We start from the raw sequence: 19,949 nt of genomic DNA, 5'->3' as shown, positions 1-19,949 counted from the left end.
TAAACCTTTAAAAAAATTTTTTTTTATGTGCATTGGTAACTTTGCTATGGGTGTCGGGTCCCCTGGAAGTGGAGTTACAGACAGTTGTGAGTTGCCATGTGGGTGCTGGGAATTGAACCCTGGTCCTTTGGAAGAGCAGTCATTGCTCTTAAACACTGCTGAGCCATCTCTCCAGTCCTTGCCACATCTCCTTTTTTATTTAACAAAGTTAAACAGATACTTATTCTAATCACACAGATCATAAGAATGTTCTTGCTCTCAACAGGTAAAGGTGCTTGTTGTAAAGCATGACATCTAAGTTTGATCCTTGGCACCCACATGCTAGGAGAAAACAGATTTCTGCAAGTTGCACATATGCGTACAAAATAACTTTACAAAATATAGTAAGAGACAACTGAGGTTAAGAGCACTAGTTGCTCTTCAGAAGACCACTAATTCCCAGAACCTACATGGTGGCTAACAACTGTTTATAACTCCATTCCCAGGGACCTGAGGCCCTCTTCTGATGTCCTCAGGCATAGCACAAACTTGGTGCACAGATATACATCCAGATAAACACCATACTTATGTTTAAAAAATCTAAAACACTTCTCAAACATTCCAAGATAGGGATGCACAATCAGTGGTTTTTGTGACAAATACCATGTTTTTTTCAGAAATACTATTCTATATGCTCACCAAACACTAAGGCAGATTGATTAGCTTTTTAAATCTCTGAATGTCCTTCACAATATGTTGTGATTTTCTTCCCCGTTTTTGAAGAGAAGTAGAAACTTTGTTTTCTGTTGGACAGGGTTTCTCTGTATATAGATCAGGCTGGCCTTGAACTCTTAAGAGATCCACCTGCCTTTGCCTCCTGAGTGAGTGCTGGGATCAAAGGTGAGCACCACCACCACCCGGGTGGAAATTTTACTGAGTGCATTACTTGAGAATCTGGGGAAAGGAGCATTTTTTGTTACTAAGTGTTTAGGGGTTGGGGATGTAGCTCAATTGGTCGAGTCCTTGCCTACCATGCTTAAATTCCCCAAGTTCCATCCCCACAAACTATAAATTGGGTATGGTGATACACATTTAATTCTGGCACTTGGGAGGCAGAGACAGATCTTGAGTTAGAGGCTAGTCTGGTCTACATGAGTCCCAGGCAACCCAGAGCAAGCAGGAAACAGTATTGTATAATGTCAGCATGTTGCTGTATGGCTGTGGGAAGAACTAGATCAGTGGTTCTCACCATGTAGTTGTAGCCCCTTGGGAGTCCAACATTTACACAGGAGTTGCATATCAGGTGTTTAGTTATGATTCACAATAGTAAAATTGCAGTTATGGAGTAGCAACAAAGTTATGGTTGAGGGTCACATCAGGAGGGACTGTATTAAAGGGTCGAAGCATTAGGAAGGTTGAGAACCACTCGAGATTATTTCCAAATTTATCTTCCTAAAACTTCCCCATTTGAAGCTTTTTTTTCCTTTTTTAGATTCAGACATTTCTATTATAGTAAGCATTAGAACACTTTTAGAACTTTATTCAAGGAGGATATAGGACCAGGCATGGTAGCACACAATAGAGGCAAAGTATGTCTGAGCTTGAGGCCATATATTGATATTTCCAGGACAGCCAGCCAGAGCTATAGACCCTGTCTCACAAGGGTATGACTCAATAGAACACTTGCCTAGCATATATATATATATATGGATGGCCCTAGGCTTGACTCCTGGCACTACCACCAAGTTTCTCCTCAAAAGCTGATTTGAAATAAGACACTGAACCACAGTTAATTATTTTACTCAAATGTGTACCTTGCCTGCACATGTGTCCGTGCAACACATGAAAGACTGGTGTCTCGGGAGGCAGAGGCAGGCGGATCTCTGTGAGTTCGAGACCAGCCTGGTCTACAAGAGCTAGTTCCAGGACAGGCTCCAAAGCTACAGAGAAACCCTGTCTCGAAAAACCAAAAAAAAAAAAAACAAAAAACAAAACTGTAAGCCACCATATGAATTCTAGGACTCCAATCAAGAGAAGCCAGGGCTCTCAGCTACTGAGCCATCTTGAGCCCTAATTGTACCCCCACCCCCAGGAATAAGTCTTCGATTGAATTCAAATTTTTATTCTTACAGTAAGAAAAGTTTTTGATGTAATTTTTTTGAACAAGTTACCCAACACATCAGTGTCCACAGGCAGGTAACCAAGGTCAACAGGTCTGAAAATTAATGGACAATAAAGCATTAGTCTGAAAGCTATTCTGAGGATGAAAAAAATTTTTTGTTTTTTCGAGACAGGGTTTCTCTGTAGCTTTGAAGACTGGCCTGGAACTAGCTCTTGTAGACCAGGCAGACCTCAAACTCCAGAGATCCACCTACCTCTGCCTCCCGAGTGCTGGGTGTAAAGGTGTACACCACCACCACCCAGATGATGAAATCTTCCCATCTGTTCTGCGAGTGACATATCCACAATATATGTTTTGTGCCCATTATTTACCAGTCAATTGTATTATCTCTGTATACGTCTTGTGGGACAGCTAGTTGAGTGCACACCTAACCTAGCATACAGAAAGCCATGGATTCAATCCAACAGGGCACCAGAAACACAGGGTATGGTGCAGTTCTTGTAATCCTAATACCCAGGAGGTAGAGACAGACCCTGTCACTCACTAAGTACCAAATTTAAAACAAAAGCAAAAAACCCTCAATATGCAATTCTTAGAATCAAAACAGCACAAGGCTTAGGTATCAATAACTTTATTTTCTAACAGGTAATTTTCCTATTGCTTTGGCATTTTCCTCTCAGAAAACACAAGTTTTAGAACTGGATCACTTGGCCTTTTCTCTTCTTGTCTCCTCCCAGTTCAAAATGCTTGCATCTCTTAATGGCCAGCATCCTCTTGGACCTGCAGTTGGGCTCCACACACTCAAGCCTGAGCACGATCTTCTTTGTGGTTTTGGCCTTCTTCCGGAAAATTGGCTTTGTCTGCCCACCGTAACCACTCTGCTTCCGATCGTAGCGCCGCTTCCCTTGGGCGTACAGGGAATCCTTGCCCTTCTTATACTGGGTCACTTTGTGAGGCTGATGCTTGCCACATTTCTTACAGAAAGTCCTTCGGGTTTTGGGTACATTGACCATGTTTGCAGTAGAGTGTCTACCCGATGGAAACTGTAATTAAAAAAAAGTTTCAGACATTGATTCTGATAATTTTTAGGAATTTATAAAAACAGTCATAAAAAATGTGTAAACCTGCTGGGAGGTGGTGGTGCGCACCTTTAATCCCATCACTCAGGAAGCTGAGGCAGGAGGATCTCTGAGTTCGAGGCCAGCCTGGTCTACAGAGTGAGTTCCAGGACTGGCTTCAAAGGTAGAGAAACCCTGTCTCGGGAGCGGAGGGAGAAGGTACGTGTAAACCCACCTAGTACTCATTTTCCAGATGAGTACACGGCCGTGCCCAGCTACACCAGTTTGAATGCCTCAAGTGCGGGGCTGGGCATGCAGCTCAGTTCTGAAGCTTGCTTAGACAACCTAGGTTCAAACCCCATCACTGCAAGCCTAAAGAAAAACTAGCTTTTGAGACATACTGCAAAAACACACCTGACGGACTATGTTCCGGGAGGCTGAGGCAGGAGATTGCTAGTTCAGTCTAAACTCCACATAGAAATCCTGTCTCCAAAGGAAACTAAGACAACGGACACTTGGGGTCCGGGCAGGGGCCAGCCTCTTTCCGACTACCCCACACCGACTCCGTTTTCTAGCTCGTGGCTCTCTATGACTGGCGGAGTTCCTGCTACAGCCCGCCTCGCTCTCCCGTACCACGTCGGTCCGGCTCGCCTTTACCCCTCTACCCGTCACGCGCCAGCGGCCCCGAAGGCTGACGTGTCGTTAGCAGCCCGCGTGTCCCGCGGCCCGGGAGCCGCCATGCTGGAGCGCCTCTTCCGAGAGGGCCGCAGGCTGTCGACCTCAGTCGTGCCCACGGGCAGCGCCCGCCCGCTTCCCGCGACGACCGACCCGAGCCAGGCCGCCCCCAGCCTCGGGAGCCCCGGTCCCAGAGGAGCCAGCTCCCGCTCAGCTCCAGACTTACCAAGAGACCCAGCGTCCGAAACCACCGCCACCACCGCACGAGCCGGACAGGAAAGGGCCGAGGCGAGCGGAAGTCGGAACTGGAACTGAGCGACAGGACCACGAGCCAATAGGCGGCGGCCGTCTCCGGAGATCCGCCTCCGGACGATCCTGGGAAGCGCCAACCAGCGGCCGGCGGGGCGGGGTGGAGGGTGTGGGCCGGAGGGCCCGGGCGCTCGCGGGGCCAGTCGCGGCTTGTCAGAACGGTCGCCGGCGGAGCGGGGCGAGGCTGCGGCGCTCGGTGGCGGTGTTTGGCCGCGCGAGCGAGGATGAACGCACGGAGGACGCAGGGCCGCGGGCAGCGCAGGTAACGGAACCGGGGTGCGGCGGCCGCGGGCTGGCTTTCTTCCGGGACCCGGGCTGCTGAATGGAGAGGACCGAGGCGACGCTGAGCCGCGGCTCGTAGCGGCGGGGCGGCTGCCCGAGCTGCAACTGCCAGAGAGGATGTGCGGAGCCCGGGCGGCGCGAGGCAGTTGAGAGCCTTCGGGCCCCAGGCCGCCGGGGCCCGGGATGAGTTAGCGAGGGCCGCCGCGGGGGCCAGTTCCTAGGGCTGCAGGCCAAGGCGACGGCGCCGCCCGCCCGCCCCTTCCGTGCAGAGGCCGCCAGCTCCTTTCCGCGCCCGCGCTCCCAGCCCTGGAGACCATGAGGTTCCGCATCTACAAACGGAAGGTGCTAATCCTGACGCTCGTGGTGGCCGCCTGCGGCTTCGTCCTCTGGAGCAGCAATGGGCGACAAAGGAAGAACGACGCCCTTGCCCCGCCGCTGCTGGACGCGGAGCCCCCGCGGGGTGCGGGCCATCTCGCCGTGTCCGTAGGCATCCGCAGGGTTTCCAACGAGTCGGCGGCTCCTCTGGTCCCCGCGGCCCCGCGCCCGGAGGTGGACAACCTCACGCTGCGGTACCGGTCCCTGGTGTACCAGCTGAACTTTGATCAGATGCTGAGGAATGTCGATAATGACGGCACCTGGAGCCCCGGGGAGCTGGTGCTGGTTGTCCAGGTGCACAACCGGCCGGAATACCTCAGGCTACTGCTGGACTCGCTTCGAAAAGCCCAGGGCATTAATGAAGTCCTGGTGATCTTTAGTCATGACTTCTGGTCCGCAGAGATCAACAATATGATAGCTAGGGTGGATTTCTGCCCGGTTCTGCAAGTGTTCTTTCCGTTCAGCATTCAGCTGTACCCGAGTGAGTTTCCGGGTAGTGACCCCAGAGATTGCCCCAGAGATCTAAAGAAGAATGCCGCTCTGAAGTTGGGGTGCATCAATGCCGAATACCCTGACTCCTTCGGCCATTACAGAGAGGCCAAATTCTCGCAAACCAAACATCACTGGTGGTGGAAGCTGCATTTTGTGTGGGAGAGAGTCAAAGTTCTCCAAGATTACACTGGCCTTATCCTTTTCCTGGAAGAGGACCACTACCTAGCCCCAGACTTTTACCATGTCTTCAAAAAGATGTGGAAATTGAAGCAGCAGGAGTGTCCTGGCTGCGATGTCCTCTCCCTAGGGACCTACACTGCCAGTCGGAGTTTCTATGGCATTGCTGACAAGGTAGATGTGAAAACTTGGAAATCCACAGAGCACAATATGGGGTTAGCCCTGACCCGAGATGCCTATCAGAAGCTGATCGAGTGCACAGACACTTTCTGTACTTACGATGATTACAACTGGGACTGGACTCTTCAGTATTTGACTGTCTCCTGTCTTCCGAAATTCTGGAAGGTCTTAGTTCCTCAGGCTCCTAGGATTTTCCATGCTGGAGACTGTGGTATGCATCACAAGAAAACATGTAGGCCGTCCACCCAGAGTGCCCAGATTGAGTCATTCTTAAAAAGTAACCAACAGTACCTGTTTCCAGAAACTCTAGTTATCAGTGAGAAGTTTTCTATGGTAGCCATTTCCCCACCTAGGAAAAATGGAGGGTGGGGAGATATTAGGGACCATGAACTCTGTAAAAGTTATAGAAGACTGCAGTGAAAACTACATCACCGCTGCGAAAGTGACAGTCTTCTCCTTTTTATATTTCTCTCAATGGGATGTACAACTGAATAAAGGGTATAGGAACTGGTTTCTGCTTTAATACATAAATTTCTTGTTAAAGGTGTCCAAATATATAGTAATCCTTTTCCGTTATGTCTTGATTAAAATTTCAAACTGAAATTTTCATTTTGGGATTTGGGTTTTAAAATTCAGTCTGTATCTGCTTAAGGGTGATGATTCGATTATTATTGATTAAAAAAAAGAAAATTTTATTTAAATCGCATCTGTTAATCTTTTTATCTAAAACTTTGTATATGTTTCCACTTTCAGAACTTATTTTAAGTACAGCAAGGTTTATTTAAAAGTGTCAGGGCAGTAAAAGTATTCCAGTGGGTGGAGCCGATAGAGCACTGCTGGGACGGGCCCAGTTTCTCTGTTGGCGCTCTTAGGAACTCTGACGGATTAAGAATTCAAGTTCCATTTGTTCAGCACCCTGTCAGAAGTCATTTCAGTGTTACTGATTCCTGTGCTGTTGTTACGGTTTGCCTGTGCTTTCGGCCTTCATATTACATGATTTCTGTTGGAATGTATTTGGTTAATAAGAAAGTTTAAACACTGTTTTCACCTCAATGTAGAAATACAGTGGTTTTGATTTTTATTTTCCTTTCTAGTGCTGCCAAAATAAAATACTCATTTTTGCATAAAAAGTTCCCTAGTCATTTTGCAGAATGTTGTATTTGTACCAGTAAAGACATTCTAGAAGTTTTGAGCATGAGCATCGTAGCTTAGTTTTTACTAACTATGCATTATATGAATTTAAAATGAAGCTGGCTCATGACAGTGCATTCTCTCGGGAAGAAATTGTTCGGCTTTCAGATTAGCCAGGCACAGATAATGAACAATAAGAAAGGCTGCTGCATAAGGGAAATGCTGCCTAAATTGTTTTTTTGAAGGCCAGAAATGATACAAAGTTCAGTCTTGCCAAGGTGCAGCAGGTCTGGTGCCAGCTGTGACTGAGATACTTTTAAAAGAACAGGCACAGTACCAGGGAGCAAGCTTTAGATTTACTCCATATTTTTATATTACTTTTCCATAATGTAATTATATTCAGCCAAAAATTAGAAGACTCATTGAACCAAAGCCTCAAAAATTACTGTTTTCATTAGTTTTATACTAGAAATGGATATTCTCTTTGAAGGTGAAGCATAGGTGTGTGGTTTTTATATTACCCTTACCGCTCAGTCTATCACTGTCTTTTAAAATGTTTTACCACATTCGTTTCCCATGTGCAAATGTATGGGTGTACACGTGTGTATCCAGGGTACATGCTGAAGGTCAGAGGGTGTTGATTCTCTACCCTGAGTCCCAGGGTCAACTACAGGTGCTTGGCTGGTGCTTTCCCACTGGGCTGTCTTTTTTTTTTTTTTAAAAGATTGGTTTGTGTGCATGCTCTGGCTGGCCTTGAATTTGTAACCCTTCAGTCTGTAGCTGGGATTACAGAGCGTACATTGTGCTACCGTTGTGTAGGGAGCGATGTACATCAGAGTCTCCTGCCCTGCTATCACCAGTCAAAGGACAAAGGAAGTAGATGTTTCCAAGAGTGTTCAAAGGTTGCTCGTAATTAGCAGCCTTGTGTGAAACAGAGATACTTAAGCTCATGGCCTTGGGACCAGTAATGACATCAAGAGAGATTTTCTTTTCTGTGTTCTTTCATCCTGTTCTAAATATTGTTGTGTGTGTGTGGTGGGGGGAACCTGTGATGGTCTCCTCTACCACATTTTAAGAGTTATAAATTGATTCCAAAATAAATGGTTTCTCACGTAAAAGACAATTTTTTTGGTAGAACAAATGGCAAGGTTTTTATTAATTTCTGTTCTAAGGATTTTTAAAAGTCATTTTTATATGTATAGATATTTTGTCTGTATGCATACCTGTGCACCACCTGTGGAGACCAGAGCGGGGACATTGGATCCTCTGGAACTGGAGTTACAGACTGTTGTAAGCTGCCACATGGGTGCTGGGAATTGAACCTGGGCCCTCTAGAAAGAGCAGTCAGTGCTCTTAACCACTGAGCTGTCTCTCCAGCCTCTCTAAAAAAATCTTAAACGCAATTATTTAAAATTAAATTTGAAAATGGATTGTTTAAAAATTTCTAACTTTGGGCTCAGCAGTTAAGAGCACTTGACTGCTTTTCCAGAGGACCTGGGTTCAATTCCCAGCACCCACGTGGCAGCGCCTAACTAACTCAAAGATCTGACACCCTCACATGAATGTACATGCAGGCAAAACACCAAAGCACATACAATTAAAAAAAAAAATAAGCTTATATTTTGCTGTTTTGCCTGCATATATATATTCACATGTGCCTGGTGCCCACATAGGTAGAATGGGTCATCATATCCTCTAAACCTGGAGTTGGGATGCTTGTGAGCTATTATGTAGGTGGTGGGAATCAAACCCCAGTCTTCTGCAAGAGCAAGTATCCCAAATACTCAGCCGTCTCTCCAGCCTCCAAAGTTTTGAGGCAGGTTCTCTCTGCAGCTCTAGCTGTCTTCGGACTCCCACCCACCTGAAGCTGGAGAGTACTGGGATTAAAGCCATGCACCACCACCCCTGGCTTTAAGATAGTTTTAATTATATTTTTATGTCTGTGTATGTTTCGTGTGTTCGTACAAGTTTGTGTGCCACAGTAGGTGTGCAGTCAGGGAAACGTGCAGAAGTAGGTTCTCTCCATCCGAGTAGTACCAGCGATTGAACGCAGGTTGTCAGACTTGGCAGGAGGTACCTTTATTTGCTGAGCCATCCAGCCATTTCCCCAAATTATCTTAACTCATATGGGACACTTATATGAAAATATATAATTGGTACCAAAAAAGTAACATAATTAAAACAAAAACGCAAAAGCCAGTATGTACTTGTAATACAACTATGTAATTTTGTTTTGCGTTTCAAGACAGGGTTTCTCTGGGTATCCCAGGGTGCCCTGGAACTAAGATCTGCCTGCCTCTACCTCCCGAGTGCCACCACCGCCTGGCTCAAGTATATATTTTACAGGTCTGGCCTGCTTGTGCGTGCCTAAAATCCCAGCACTCAGAAACTGAGGCAGGAAGACTGCCACAAGTTGGCGCTAGCCTGACTACAGGGAGTATGAGCCAACTGCGTTTCACAAAACTAAGGGTCCAGAGAAATGGTTCAGTGGATGAAGACCCTTTCCACCAAGGCGGGTGACCTGGATTTAATCCGAGACACACCTTGTCCTCTGACCTCCACATTCATGCTGTGGCCTACCGGTCCACCCCCAACCCACAAATAAGGAATGTGTTTGTTTCCTTTGGTTATTTATTATGTATACAGTGCAGGCCAGAAGAGGGCACCAGATCTCATTACAGATGGTTGTGAGCCACTTTGTGATTGCTGGGAATTGAACTCAGAATCTCTGAAGTGTTCTTAACCTCTGAGCCATCTTTCCATCCTGTTGTTGTGTTAATAATGATTTTACTCTCCTTGAGAAAAATATTTCTATTAGAAAAATCACAAAGCTTATCTTATAATTAAGGAAACTTCAAAAAAAAGTATCTCCAGTTTTTTGTTCTTCCCCCTGGAAGACTGTTTCTGAGTTGGGGGGAGAGAAAAACAGTCCTGATTGTTGTGGAACTCACTTTGTAGAACAGCCTGGCCTCTAACAACTTGCACTCCTAAGTGCTGGAATTAAAAGACGTGCACCATCACTGCCTGGCATTTTTGTTTTTAAGGCAGCCTCTCATGTATCCCAGGCTGGCCTCTAACTCATTATGTAGCCTAGGCTGGCCTCTAATTCATTAGGTAGCCCAGGCTGATCTCTAATTCATTATGTAGCCCACGCTGACCTGAGCTGACCATGAGTCTTCTCCAGTGTTAGGAGTTGCAATTACAGGCACCTACCTGGCTGCTGGCTCGCCATCAGGATCAACTGTAAATGTTTATTTTTATATTTTTTTAAAGTAGCTATTTTTTGTTTTTGTTTTTTGAGACAGGGTTTCACTGTGTAGCCCTGGATGTCCTGGAATTTACTCTGTAGACCAGGTTGCCCTCAAACTAACAGAGATCACCTGCCTCTGCCTGTTTATAGTTAAAAACACAAAGAAGCTATTTTAGGTCCCAAATTTTTTAAACAACATTTAAATTTCAAAATTATATACAATTAATCCAAGTCATACAGCAAAGTGTTCTGAAAGCTGAACGCACAGTGTGTCGTGTGGTCCTTGATGACCTGCACACTGCCATCCTCCGTGTTGGTCTCTTTGATGACCTGCACACTGCCATCCTCCGTGTTGGTCTCTTTGATGCTGCTGTCCAAGTCAGGTATGTTTTGTGCTACAGTTTTGTTCAGTACTGAAGACAGGTGATCACCATCTAATTCCCTTTCCTCAGTCATGACTGGCTCTTTTATATTTTCCTGCTCCTCAGTTGAGCAGGTCGCACCGTTTTCTTTTATAAACTCAGGATCCATGTTTGGCTCTGGTTGCTGGGGTTTTCCAGACAGCTGGTGAGGAGTGTCAGAACAAATGTGTTGAGGGCCCAGAGCTGAGCCACAGGGGTTTGTTTCTAATGCTTCCACTGCTGCATATGAATGGGAGTCAGTTGTAGAGGTGGGAAAATGGTCTGGGTTTCCCTTTTCACTCAGAGGGCGTCCTTCACTGCCTCCTTTTCCCGTTCCTTGAAGCCCATCAGGATCACTACATGCTTGCGACTGTATCAAGAGAAACAGCAAATTAGTAATTCTTTGAAGCAACAGAAATTGAATCATAGTACTCTCTGAAAATCATATTTTAAAAAATTGTGTGTATGTTTGTATATTCATGCATGATACAGCACACACAGAGAGGTCAGGGAGCAAGTTATGGGCGTTGGTTCTCACCTTACAACATAGGCGCTGAGTGCCTTCACTGTGTGTGTGAGCAGGGAGGAATATGATTAGGGGTGCTCAGAGATGTGAAGAACAGTTTTCTGAAGGTTTCCTTTCACCTACATGGTTTCAAATTCACCTCACCAGGTTAGCACAGGAAGCACTGGCATCTACTGAACATCTTAACTACAAACCAGTTTCAGTTTTCTTTTTCTATTAATTTTTTTTAGACAGGGTCTGGCCTAGATCAAGAAATCTGCCTACTTCTGCCTCCTGAGTGCCGGGATTAAGCCACAATGACTTGTGGCTTTAATTTTCTGATTAAATCTTTTCAATTAGGGCTGGGGAAAAATTTTCTTTAAAAATCCTTTCAAGGGCTGGAGAGATGGCTCAGAGGTTAAGAGCATTGCCTGCTCTTCCAAAGGTCCTGAGTTCAATTCCCAGCAACCACATGGGGGCTCACAACCATCTGTAATGGGGTCTGGTGCCCTCTTCTGGCCTGCAGGCATACACACAGACAGAATATTGTATACATAATAAATAAATATTTAAAAAAAAATAAAAAATAAAAATCCTTTCAATTACTCGTCATCTCTTTCACAACAGAGTCAAGGATCAGCCATGGCCACAGATGTCGTCAAGTCATTACCATAGAGGCACTGTGGAGTTTCTTGACTTTTCTCAGTCAGGGATGCTAGTTCCTAAGTTGTTTTGTCCAATGTTGAAGACCATAAATATAACCAAACTTAAGGTTCAGCTAAAAAATGTTCTATGATGTAATTTTTATGGTTTGAGAATCAAAAAATACTTGCTTATTCTTCAAAAATCTCAAACTTCCTAAATATATGTATAATTGGAGGAATATTGTGGAATTAAAAAACGTTCTGTTCTTCTATGAATCAGATTTTAAAGTATTTTATTTTGGGGATAGAGAGCAGGTTCAGTGGCTGCTTCTCCTAAGGACATGGGTTCGATTCCTAGCACCCATATGACGGTTCACAGCTGTCTACAATTCTATTTCCAAGGGATCTGATGCTGTCTTCAAGGGATCTGATCTGTGAGGCACATATGTGGCACACAGTCACACATACAGCAGGACACACATACACATTAGATCATATGTGACACAATGCATATGTACAAGTTGTTCCTGTATAAATAGTTTTCTTGGATTAACTAACAAGAAAACTGTTGCACTAAATTGTCTTTGGTGTATTTCTTAGCAGGGAAGCCACGATTATCTCTTTTGAGATGTGTGAGCCTCCTTACAATGCTTTTGATATGGTGTTTCTATAAATATTATCCCGAATAAACGATTCTGTGGGACTGGAGAGATGGCTTAGTGGTTAAGAGCACTGGCTGCTCTTCCAGAGTCTTGAATTCAATTCCCAGCATCCACATGACTGCTCACAACTGTGTAACTCCAGTTCCAAGGGATCTGGCACCCTCATATAGCAAACATGCAGGCAAAACAGCAATGCACATAAAATAAAAATGAATAAATCTTAGGAAAAAAAGGTTTTGGATTTCAAGTAACAGCAAGACAAATTGCTAAATTTGTCTAAATGTAAAATTCTGAGTCCAAGGTTCATTTGCAAATTCAACTGCTATCTGGCAGAACATCAAGTTTGTCTGATTTTTATCCCTTGTTTGGTAGTTACAGTAAAACAAACACTTTTTAAAAAATAATATGAAAACAAAGAGTGGAGTTTTTAATCATACATAAACATGCAGAAAAATCTGCAGGTATGGTGGTGGCACATATCTTTAATCCCAGCACTAGGGAGGCAGACACAGGCAGATCTCTGTGAGTTCCAGGCCAGTCTGGTCTACATAGTGAGTTCCAGGACAGCCAAAGCTACAAAAAGAAACCCTAATTTGAAAAAATTTAAAAAATTTAAAAAAATCAAGAAGTGAAGTCATTCGGCCAATAGTCACTCCCCTTTAAACCCCACCAAAATACTACCTTTGCACGAATCTGAATCTTCTCATCTGTAACCTGAAGAACTTCAATCAGCGGTGGGTCTAGGGTCCTTGTCCGTGTCAATGGGGAGCCTAGGACCTCATCAAGAAACTCATTAACGTTTTCTTCATCAAGAAACAGTCTTTCCTAAAGTACAGAGAAAAAATGTTCCATCTTACAGGTCACTGTAAAAGTTCTTACATAGTACATTGATACAGTTTTTTAAATGTTTATCTCACCAACAGTGAGTGCTATCTTGAAAAGAGGAATTCTAGTATTGTCCAAAATATAATATGAAAAACATGTATTCACAAGATCCACCTAAAAAGAGAAGATAAAAAAGGAAGTCTTGATGCTTTTTCTAAGCTTACTAAAGTAGAGGTATGCTTTCCCTACCAAGATGATCTTACTTACAAATAGTATTTCTTTTATTTTCCAAATATATAGTGACTTCAGTAGCCCAAGCTGGCCTCTGTGTACCTGCAGGTGACCTTCAACTTCTGATCCTCCTGTCTCTACCTCTTAAGTGCTAGGATTATGAATGCATCACCCTAACTGGTGCCCCTGGTATTAGGAATAAACACCTCAAGGCTGTAAGTGCAATTCTAGCTGTTACAGTTCGGCCTTCTAATAATTCCTAATAACCAGCTAAGAAATAAACAGAACATGTCTTTTAAACTCTTGACTATGCAAACTGGATATAGTGGTACAAAACTGTATTTCCAGCACTTGGGAAGTAAAGGCAGGAAGACCAGATGCTCAGGGTCACCTTCACCTACACAAGAGTTCAAGGCTACCTTAGGCCACTTCAGACCCCACGTCTCAAACAAAATACAGAAAAAGTTCTTGGCCACTTAAGATCCAATTACAGTATTTTATTTAAAAGTACTTTCTATTTACTTTTAATTTTTAGAAGCAGTGTCAGAGTTTAACAAAGGTATTTTAATACTAACTTTAAGAAAAAAGATTATAAAAAATGCACTCAGTGCTGGGCATAGCATCACACACCTTTACTCCTAGTGATGGGAGCAGAAGCTAGTGGATCTCTGAGTTCCAGGCCAGCCTGGTCTGCAAAGAGAGTTAGTTCCAGGCCAGTCAGGACTACACAGAGACACGTCTCAGAGGAAGGGAGGACAGGCACACACATGCAAACACAGTGAGTGCAGAATTTTCAAAAACGTCACCACGTTTTATTTTTAAGAACTGATATATTTTAGTGTGCTGAGTGTACATAGTTATTTAAAAGTAAACTGAGCTGGGCGGTGGTGGCGCTCGCCTTTAATCCCAGCACTGGGAGGCAGAGGTAGGCGGATCTCTGTGAGTTCAAGGCCAGCCTAGCCTGGTCTACAGAGCAAGTTTCAGGAAGGCTCCAAAGCTACAGAAAAACCCTGTCTCGAAAAAAAAAAGTAAATAGATTTTAAGACAATAACAGATTTCTCAACTATTACTAGAAAATTTAAACCACAATCACCCAAATCCAACCACAATATAACTTGTTTATATGCATTTAAGTGAGGAACAACCATTTAACGATATTCAAAATTACTTAATTCATAAGATCAGTTTATTGTTACTCAAAATAAGATTATCTTCTTCTGTGCTTATATAAGTAAATATTAAATATTATAATTACAAAGTAAAGATTATTATGTGGCCCAAACATGGGGACAGAATCAAAGAAATGTTTCAAATTCTCTTTGATTAAACAGTATTTGAATTTGCAAGTGAACTAATAGTTAGAAAAATTATATATTTAGAACAGTTTGCAACCTTTGGACATGTGCACACTTGGCTTTGAGAACGCACTTACCGCGCACTATCTTTCATAAAATGAATAGACGGGAAACATTTGTGTACGTGCCTGTAAACAAAAAAAAATTTAAAGTAAAATGGAGTATTTCTAATAGTGAAAACGGTTACCTCCAAAGAATCATGGTTCAAGCCACAGTACCATTCTCGCCAGCGTCCACGGCTCTCCGGAGATTTTGCCAGGACTATCACTGCATTGTTTAAAGAAATGCTAATCTCGGGTTCTTTGGTACTCAGTGTATTCTCTGGAGCAAACTGCAAAGTGAAACAGTAGCCTGAGTCTGGTGTGGAGAAGCACAATTTGTAACGGAGGGGACTCAGGTCCCCGTGAAGACTTTGCGGCTGAATCCGAGGCACTTGAATGAGCAAAGTCAAGGAGTCCTCGTTCTGATTACACTGCAAAGGAGGGCACAACGGTTCGATGCTCTCGGTTCCGGGGCCACCCATGGCTGGGCCCGAGGCGTCGTGGAGGGTCTCCTCCTGCTGCTCACTCGTCTGGGCACTGAGGTCTCCGCACGGTCCCCGTCTTCCCGCAGGAGGCTCGGTGTCGCAGTCCGGGAACGCAGTACAAGGGAGGCTTCGGTCCCCACAAGGGGAACCCTCCCCGAGGCCTAGAGACGCCACCGAGTCCCCACCGAAGTCTCGCTCCCCTTCAGCGTCTGCAGCCCCGAAGCCTGGAGCTCCCACGCCGCTCTCGTCTCCGCGATCAGCTCGGGTCCCCTCGGCCGGCTCTCCCCGCGCGGCAGCAGGGTCGCCCTCGGAAGCGCAGACTGCGCCGTCAGTTCCGGTCTCGGCCGCGGACTCTTCCGGCGTCGCGGCGAGGTCCCGGCGCGCAATGTGCAGTGCCACGGGCAGCGTGACCACCAGCTGCCGCCGCGCCTTGTTGAACTGCGCCTTGCCGCGGCCGTCGTCCACCGGGTAGGGCAGCGAGAGCCGCAGGCGGTAGTCGGGGCTCCGGGAGTCCAGGCACAGCAGCTTCCCCTTCACCTCCAGCTCCGCCTTCTCGGCCGAGCGCAGCAGCGGCAGCTCGATGGTGACCACCAGCTCGTGAGGCACGGGGCTCGGGGCGGCATCGCGCGAGCAGCGGTAATCCTGCAGGTCCACGTGGTGGCGCTGCACCACGGTACAGCGCGGCTCCGTGGGCTCCGGCCGCTGCTCGGCCTGGGGAGCCGGGGACGCCGGTGTGCGAGCCGTGCTCTCCGCCGCCGCGGGGTAGCGGTACGGGGACAGCAGGTCCGGGAGAAGCCCGGGCGGCTCCCCCTCGGGTTGGGCAGGGACACCCCCGGGAAGGGGCGTGCGGAGCACGGCGGCCTCGGGCACCCCCTTGTACTTGATCTTCAGGGTCTTAGCGTTCCTGCGGTCCAGCCTGACGCCGAACTGCTGCTCCACCGCCTCCAGGGCCGTGGCGTTCAGCATTTCGCGGAATCTCTCGTGGCTCCGGGCCAGCGCCAGTGCGTCCGGGTGGAAGACCACGTCGTAGACTGTGTAGCGGGAGCCGCTACGCCCCGCATACTTGCGGCCGGGCGCCAAGCTGTAGGGCAGGGACCAGTGGCTGCCAGCTGCCGTGCCGCCGCTCCCCGGGCCCGGCCGGCTGCTGGGTGCGCCTACCAGCGAGTTGCTGCACACGTTCACGAAGCAGCGATGCTCCCCGTCCAGGCTGGTACGCAGCACGTGGCCCGGCTCCGGGTGCACGAACCGCACCTCCACTCCGCGCTCCCGCTCCAGCGCTGTGATCTCCTCCTCGTAGCGTCTCCGGTTCTCAGGGTCGGTGATCTCCGAGGCGTACTCGGAGAACATTCGGCGGAACTCTGGGTCCTGAAAGGCGGAGGTGAGCCGCTGCACCTCCTCTCCACTCAGATCCAAGTCCTCTAGCGCTGAGGAGGCCGCCGCCTTGGCCATGGTGCCCAACTCGGCCCCTCACCCGGGTGAAGGATCAGCTCGAACTGGAGTGTCAAGGGCGCGCTTGGCGTCTGGTGATACAAGTGACCAGCCTTAGGAAGGTAACGGCTGGACGGCAGGGCAGCGCGTGCTTTGTTGCCACAGTAACACCTGGGAGGAGGGGCAGTGATCTTGTGGAACTGCTAGAACTAGGCCCTTTCTTCAAACCAGGCAGCCAGTCTACCTGCTGCAGGCTTGAGTTCTCTGTGCCAGGGCACACTTTGCAGTCTATCGTGATAACTATCCTCATTTTCAGCACTGTGTCTTTATCTTATTAACCGTTCACTTCTACAGACAAATGAGTTTTCTAGCCAAGGTTACAATCACAAACCTAACTTTTATCTGGGTCTTTTCATTTTGTGAAACCGACATTTAAGCCCTGATTTTTGTTACTTCCATTTTCAGGTATAACACCTTATAATTGTCCCATAACAACTCTTGGGGGCAAAAGATGGACTTGAAAATCTCAAGTCCCAATAAGCAGGGAAACATTATTCACTTTTCAAAATGTAAATATAAGATCCATAAATCATTTAGCAAAATAAGACTTTGTCCTGACCAGCTTCCTTGGGTTGAGAATAGAATTAAAACTGCACATCTTTATAAAACCACACATCCGGGGCCATTGCTCAATGATTAAGAACTCTGGCTGGTCTTCCAAAGGACGTGAGTTCAGGTCCCAGCACCCACATGTCAGTTAACTGCAGCTCCAGTCGCAGAGGATCCAAGAGTGCCAGGCGTCAACGGATGCGGACAAAAATAAATAAATATATAAATAAATAAATAAACAGAGCAAGCCACATATCCTTAGATCGACTCAGTAATTTCTAACAGGGTGATTCTAAAGGTAAAAATAGAAGCTCCACAAGGAATTAATGCAGCAGGTGTGGTAGTAATGCAATGGAATTTTATGCCACCAGACTTTATAGGAATTTTGTTTAATTATGGTGCTAGGGACCGAACCCAGACCCTCACACCTATAGCACACGCTCTACCACCGAGCCACCCCCAGGGCCAGAGAAAGGTTATGAACTGATAGCTGGCCAGTCCAGGGTCAGTTTTATGGGTGCAGCATTTAGCACAGTTTACATTGGCATTACAAGACCTTTTCTAAGTTTTTCTCTTAACTCATCCTTTTTTTGTGTGGGGGAGAGAGAGTATTCCAGGACCAGACCCAGGGCCTGGCACATGCAAGACGAGCACTCTTCCACTGAGCTGCACCCGCGCCTTCCACCTGTTCTTCCAGTCATTTCCGCATGTCTTCCTCTGTTACGACTGCGACAGCACCTTGTCACCATTACATCATCTCTTTTTTAAAATTTTACTTATTTAAGATTTTATTTATTATGTATAGTGTTTTGCCTGTATGCATGCCTGCACGCCAGAAGAGGGCACCAGATCTCATTATAGATGGTTGTGAGGCACTTTGTGGTTGCCGGGAAGAACAGTCAGTGCTCTCAACCTCTGAGCCATCTCTCCAGCCCACATCATCCCTTCCACAAATATATAAATATTTTATGTATTCAGCTGGGCATGGTGGTGCATGCTTTTAATCCTAGCAGGTGGATCTCTGAGTTCAAGGCCAGCCTGGTCTACAGATGGGAGTTCTAGGACTACACAGAGAAATCCTGTCTCCAAAAATAAATAAATAAACAAACTCACAAATAACCAACTTCTGTTTCAGACTCATCCAACTATCTCCATTTGAGTAGCAATTATTAAATCCTGGAGGCTTGAAACGGCTGAAAGCAGAACTCTGGACTATCATCCTTTCCTTCCTGTTCCTTCATCTCTCAGCAGTCGCAAGCCTGGCTTGGAATGTGTTGTCCTCTCGATGTCGGTACTCAAAGCTCCTGCTCTTTCCTGCTCTCCTTGCTCTCACACATGGGGCCGCAGTGCTGGCTCACCCCTCCCCGTCTTTATCGCGGTCTAAAGAGCTCTTCCACGACCTTACCAAGCCCCTTACTCTGTCTACTATGTAGGTAAGCTAATGCTGTTTTGGGAATTTTATTTCATTGTTTATGCACCTGTATTCGATGCACATGTGTAGGTCAGAAGACAACTTTTGGGAGTCTGTCTCTATTTCTCCCACAATTTTGTTCTGTCTACTTCGCCTACCTAATTTTCTGTCCTATTAAAGGGCCAAGGCAGTTTCTTTATTAACCAATGAAAGTAATACATAGACAGATGACCCTCCTCCATCAAAGGTGAAGTCAGGAGGTCGGAGAGAGCCACAGGAAGTAGAAGGGGACATCTGGTTGGAGGTTTTGTTTTAGGCGGAGGAAGAAGAAAGCTCTTTCTGGGATGATGACCTAGGAGGGAGCAGCTAGGTGCTTTCTCTGCCTCTCTGAGCTAGTGGATTTTTCACCCCAGCATCTGGCTCCCAAGTCTTTATTGATAAAAAGATAAGGACTTAGTAAAAAACATTTGCCTCCCTATGTGGAGGCAGCTGAGGCATTGGTAGGTTCAGGTGCAGTAACTGTGCCACAGAAAAACAACAGTATACAGCTGGCAAAGATGCACACACCCTAAGCCAGGTATGGTGGTGCCTATCTATAATCCTGCACGTAGGAGGAAAGGACAGAAAACTTGTGAGTTCAAAACCGAACTTCATTAATAAGATGCCTTTGTGGATCTTACTTTGGGGAAACTATTGCCTACAAGATTAGACCTTCATTCATACCTGACCACTGAGCCTTGGAGACCCACACATTAGATTTCTCCACCTGAACGTTGGCTAGGCAGCTCACCATGTTTAGAACAGAAACCCTGACACTTCTCAAACCTGAGGTCTCAGTAAATACCTCCCTGGCTTTTAGGCCTGGATCTAAATATATCCTTAGGACTACCTACCCTTCGCTGCCATTCAGCTACCAAGTCCTACCTTGTCCTACTGTGGCCCCACTATCTGCTGCTTTCCACGCCTGGTCTGAGTCACGATGTTCATCAGAGCTTCTGTAATAACCTGCTCCCCCTCTGGTGTCCAGCCACTTACAGTCTGTCTTCACACAGAACAGTGAAACAGGTGATTCAAAGCAGACCACCATCTCCAGGTGTCGCTCAGTCGTGCAGTGCTCACCTAGCAGTGTGGATGGTCCTGGGTTCAATCCCCAGAGAAGCCAAAAACTAAACAAAAACCTTATGTTCTATAAGTATAAAGACTATGGGAATGATAATTAAAAATTTCCACTGCCAAAAGACAGTTATGGATAATTATGTTGTAAATACAATACCAACACCCCAAAACAAATTTTTCTCAACTTTGTAAAAAGAATTTTTACG

At 46.1% G+C, this 19,949-nt stretch overlaps 3 protein-coding genes across 3 annotated transcripts; 1 reads left to right on the top strand and 2 right to left on the bottom strand.

Annotated features, from left to right (window-relative positions):
- Positions 1–2,716: 2,716 nt before the first annotated feature.
- Positions 2,717–4,217, bottom strand: Rpl36al (ribosomal protein L36a like). Its single transcript, XM_038337866.1, has 2 exons — positions 4,061–4,217; positions 2,717–3,144 (listed from the first exon to the last, which is right to left on the bottom strand). Exon 2 carries the CDS (start codon positions 3,112–3,114, stop codon positions 2,794–2,796), a length of 321 nt encoding a protein of 106 aa, XP_038193794.1. The 5' UTR covers positions 3,115–3,144; positions 4,061–4,217; the 3' UTR covers positions 2,717–2,793.
- A 54-nt stretch (positions 4,218–4,271) lies between these two features.
- Mgat2 (alpha-1,6-mannosyl-glycoprotein 2-beta-N-acetylglucosaminyltransferase) lies at positions 4,272–6,350 on the top strand. Its single transcript, XM_038337865.1, has one exon. The coding sequence runs from the start codon at positions 4,741–4,743 to the stop codon at positions 6,067–6,069; it is 1,329 nt and encodes a 442-aa protein (XP_038193793.1). The 5' UTR covers positions 4,272–4,740; the 3' UTR covers positions 6,070–6,350.
- Positions 6,351–8,913: 2,563 nt separating this feature from the next.
- Dnaaf2 (dynein axonemal assembly factor 2) lies at positions 8,914–16,643 on the bottom strand. The gene is made up of 3 exons (XM_038336216.1): positions 14,841–16,643; positions 12,924–13,067; positions 8,914–10,801 (listed from the first exon to the last, which is right to left on the bottom strand). The coding sequence occupies exons 1-3, from the start codon at positions 16,626–16,628 to the stop codon at positions 10,253–10,255; spliced, it is 2,481 nt and encodes an 826-aa protein (XP_038192144.1). The 5' UTR covers positions 16,629–16,643; the 3' UTR covers positions 8,914–10,252.
- Between the last annotated feature and the right edge of the window lie 3,306 nt (positions 16,644–19,949).

The sequence above is a fragment of the Arvicola amphibius genome, chromosome 7 (assembly GCF_903992535.2).
Source record: "Arvicola amphibius chromosome 7, mArvAmp1.2, whole genome shotgun sequence".
In the NCBI taxonomy this organism is placed as follows: Eukaryota; Metazoa; Chordata; class Mammalia; order Rodentia; family Cricetidae; genus Arvicola; species Arvicola amphibius.
This window is presented reverse-complemented; position numbering and strand designations above follow the sequence as displayed.

What these genes read in the sequence shown, in the direction of transcription:
- Rpl36al (XM_038337866.1), bottom strand. Translation starts at nt 3,114, where the DNA reads ATGGTCAATGTACCCAAAACCCGAAGGACTTTCTGTAAGAAATGTGGC.
- Dnaaf2 (XM_038336216.1), bottom strand. Translation starts at nt 16,628, where the DNA reads ATGGCCAAGGCGGCGGCCTCCTCAGCGCTAGAGGACTTGGATCTGAGT. An exon ending in TGAACCATGATTCTTTGGAG is followed by an intron (nt 13,068 to 14,840) that starts GTAACCGTTTTC and finishes TCTGTACTTTAG; the next exon opens with GAAAGACTGTTTCTTGATGA. An exon ending in AGATTCAGATTCGTGCAAAG is followed by an intron (nt 10,802 to 12,923) that starts GTAGTATTTTGG and finishes CTCTTGATACAG; the next exon opens with TCGCAAGCATGTAGTGATCC.
- Mgat2 (XM_038337865.1), top strand. Translation starts at nt 4,741, where the DNA reads ATGAGGTTCCGCATCTACAAACGGAAGGTGCTAATCCTGACGCTCGTG.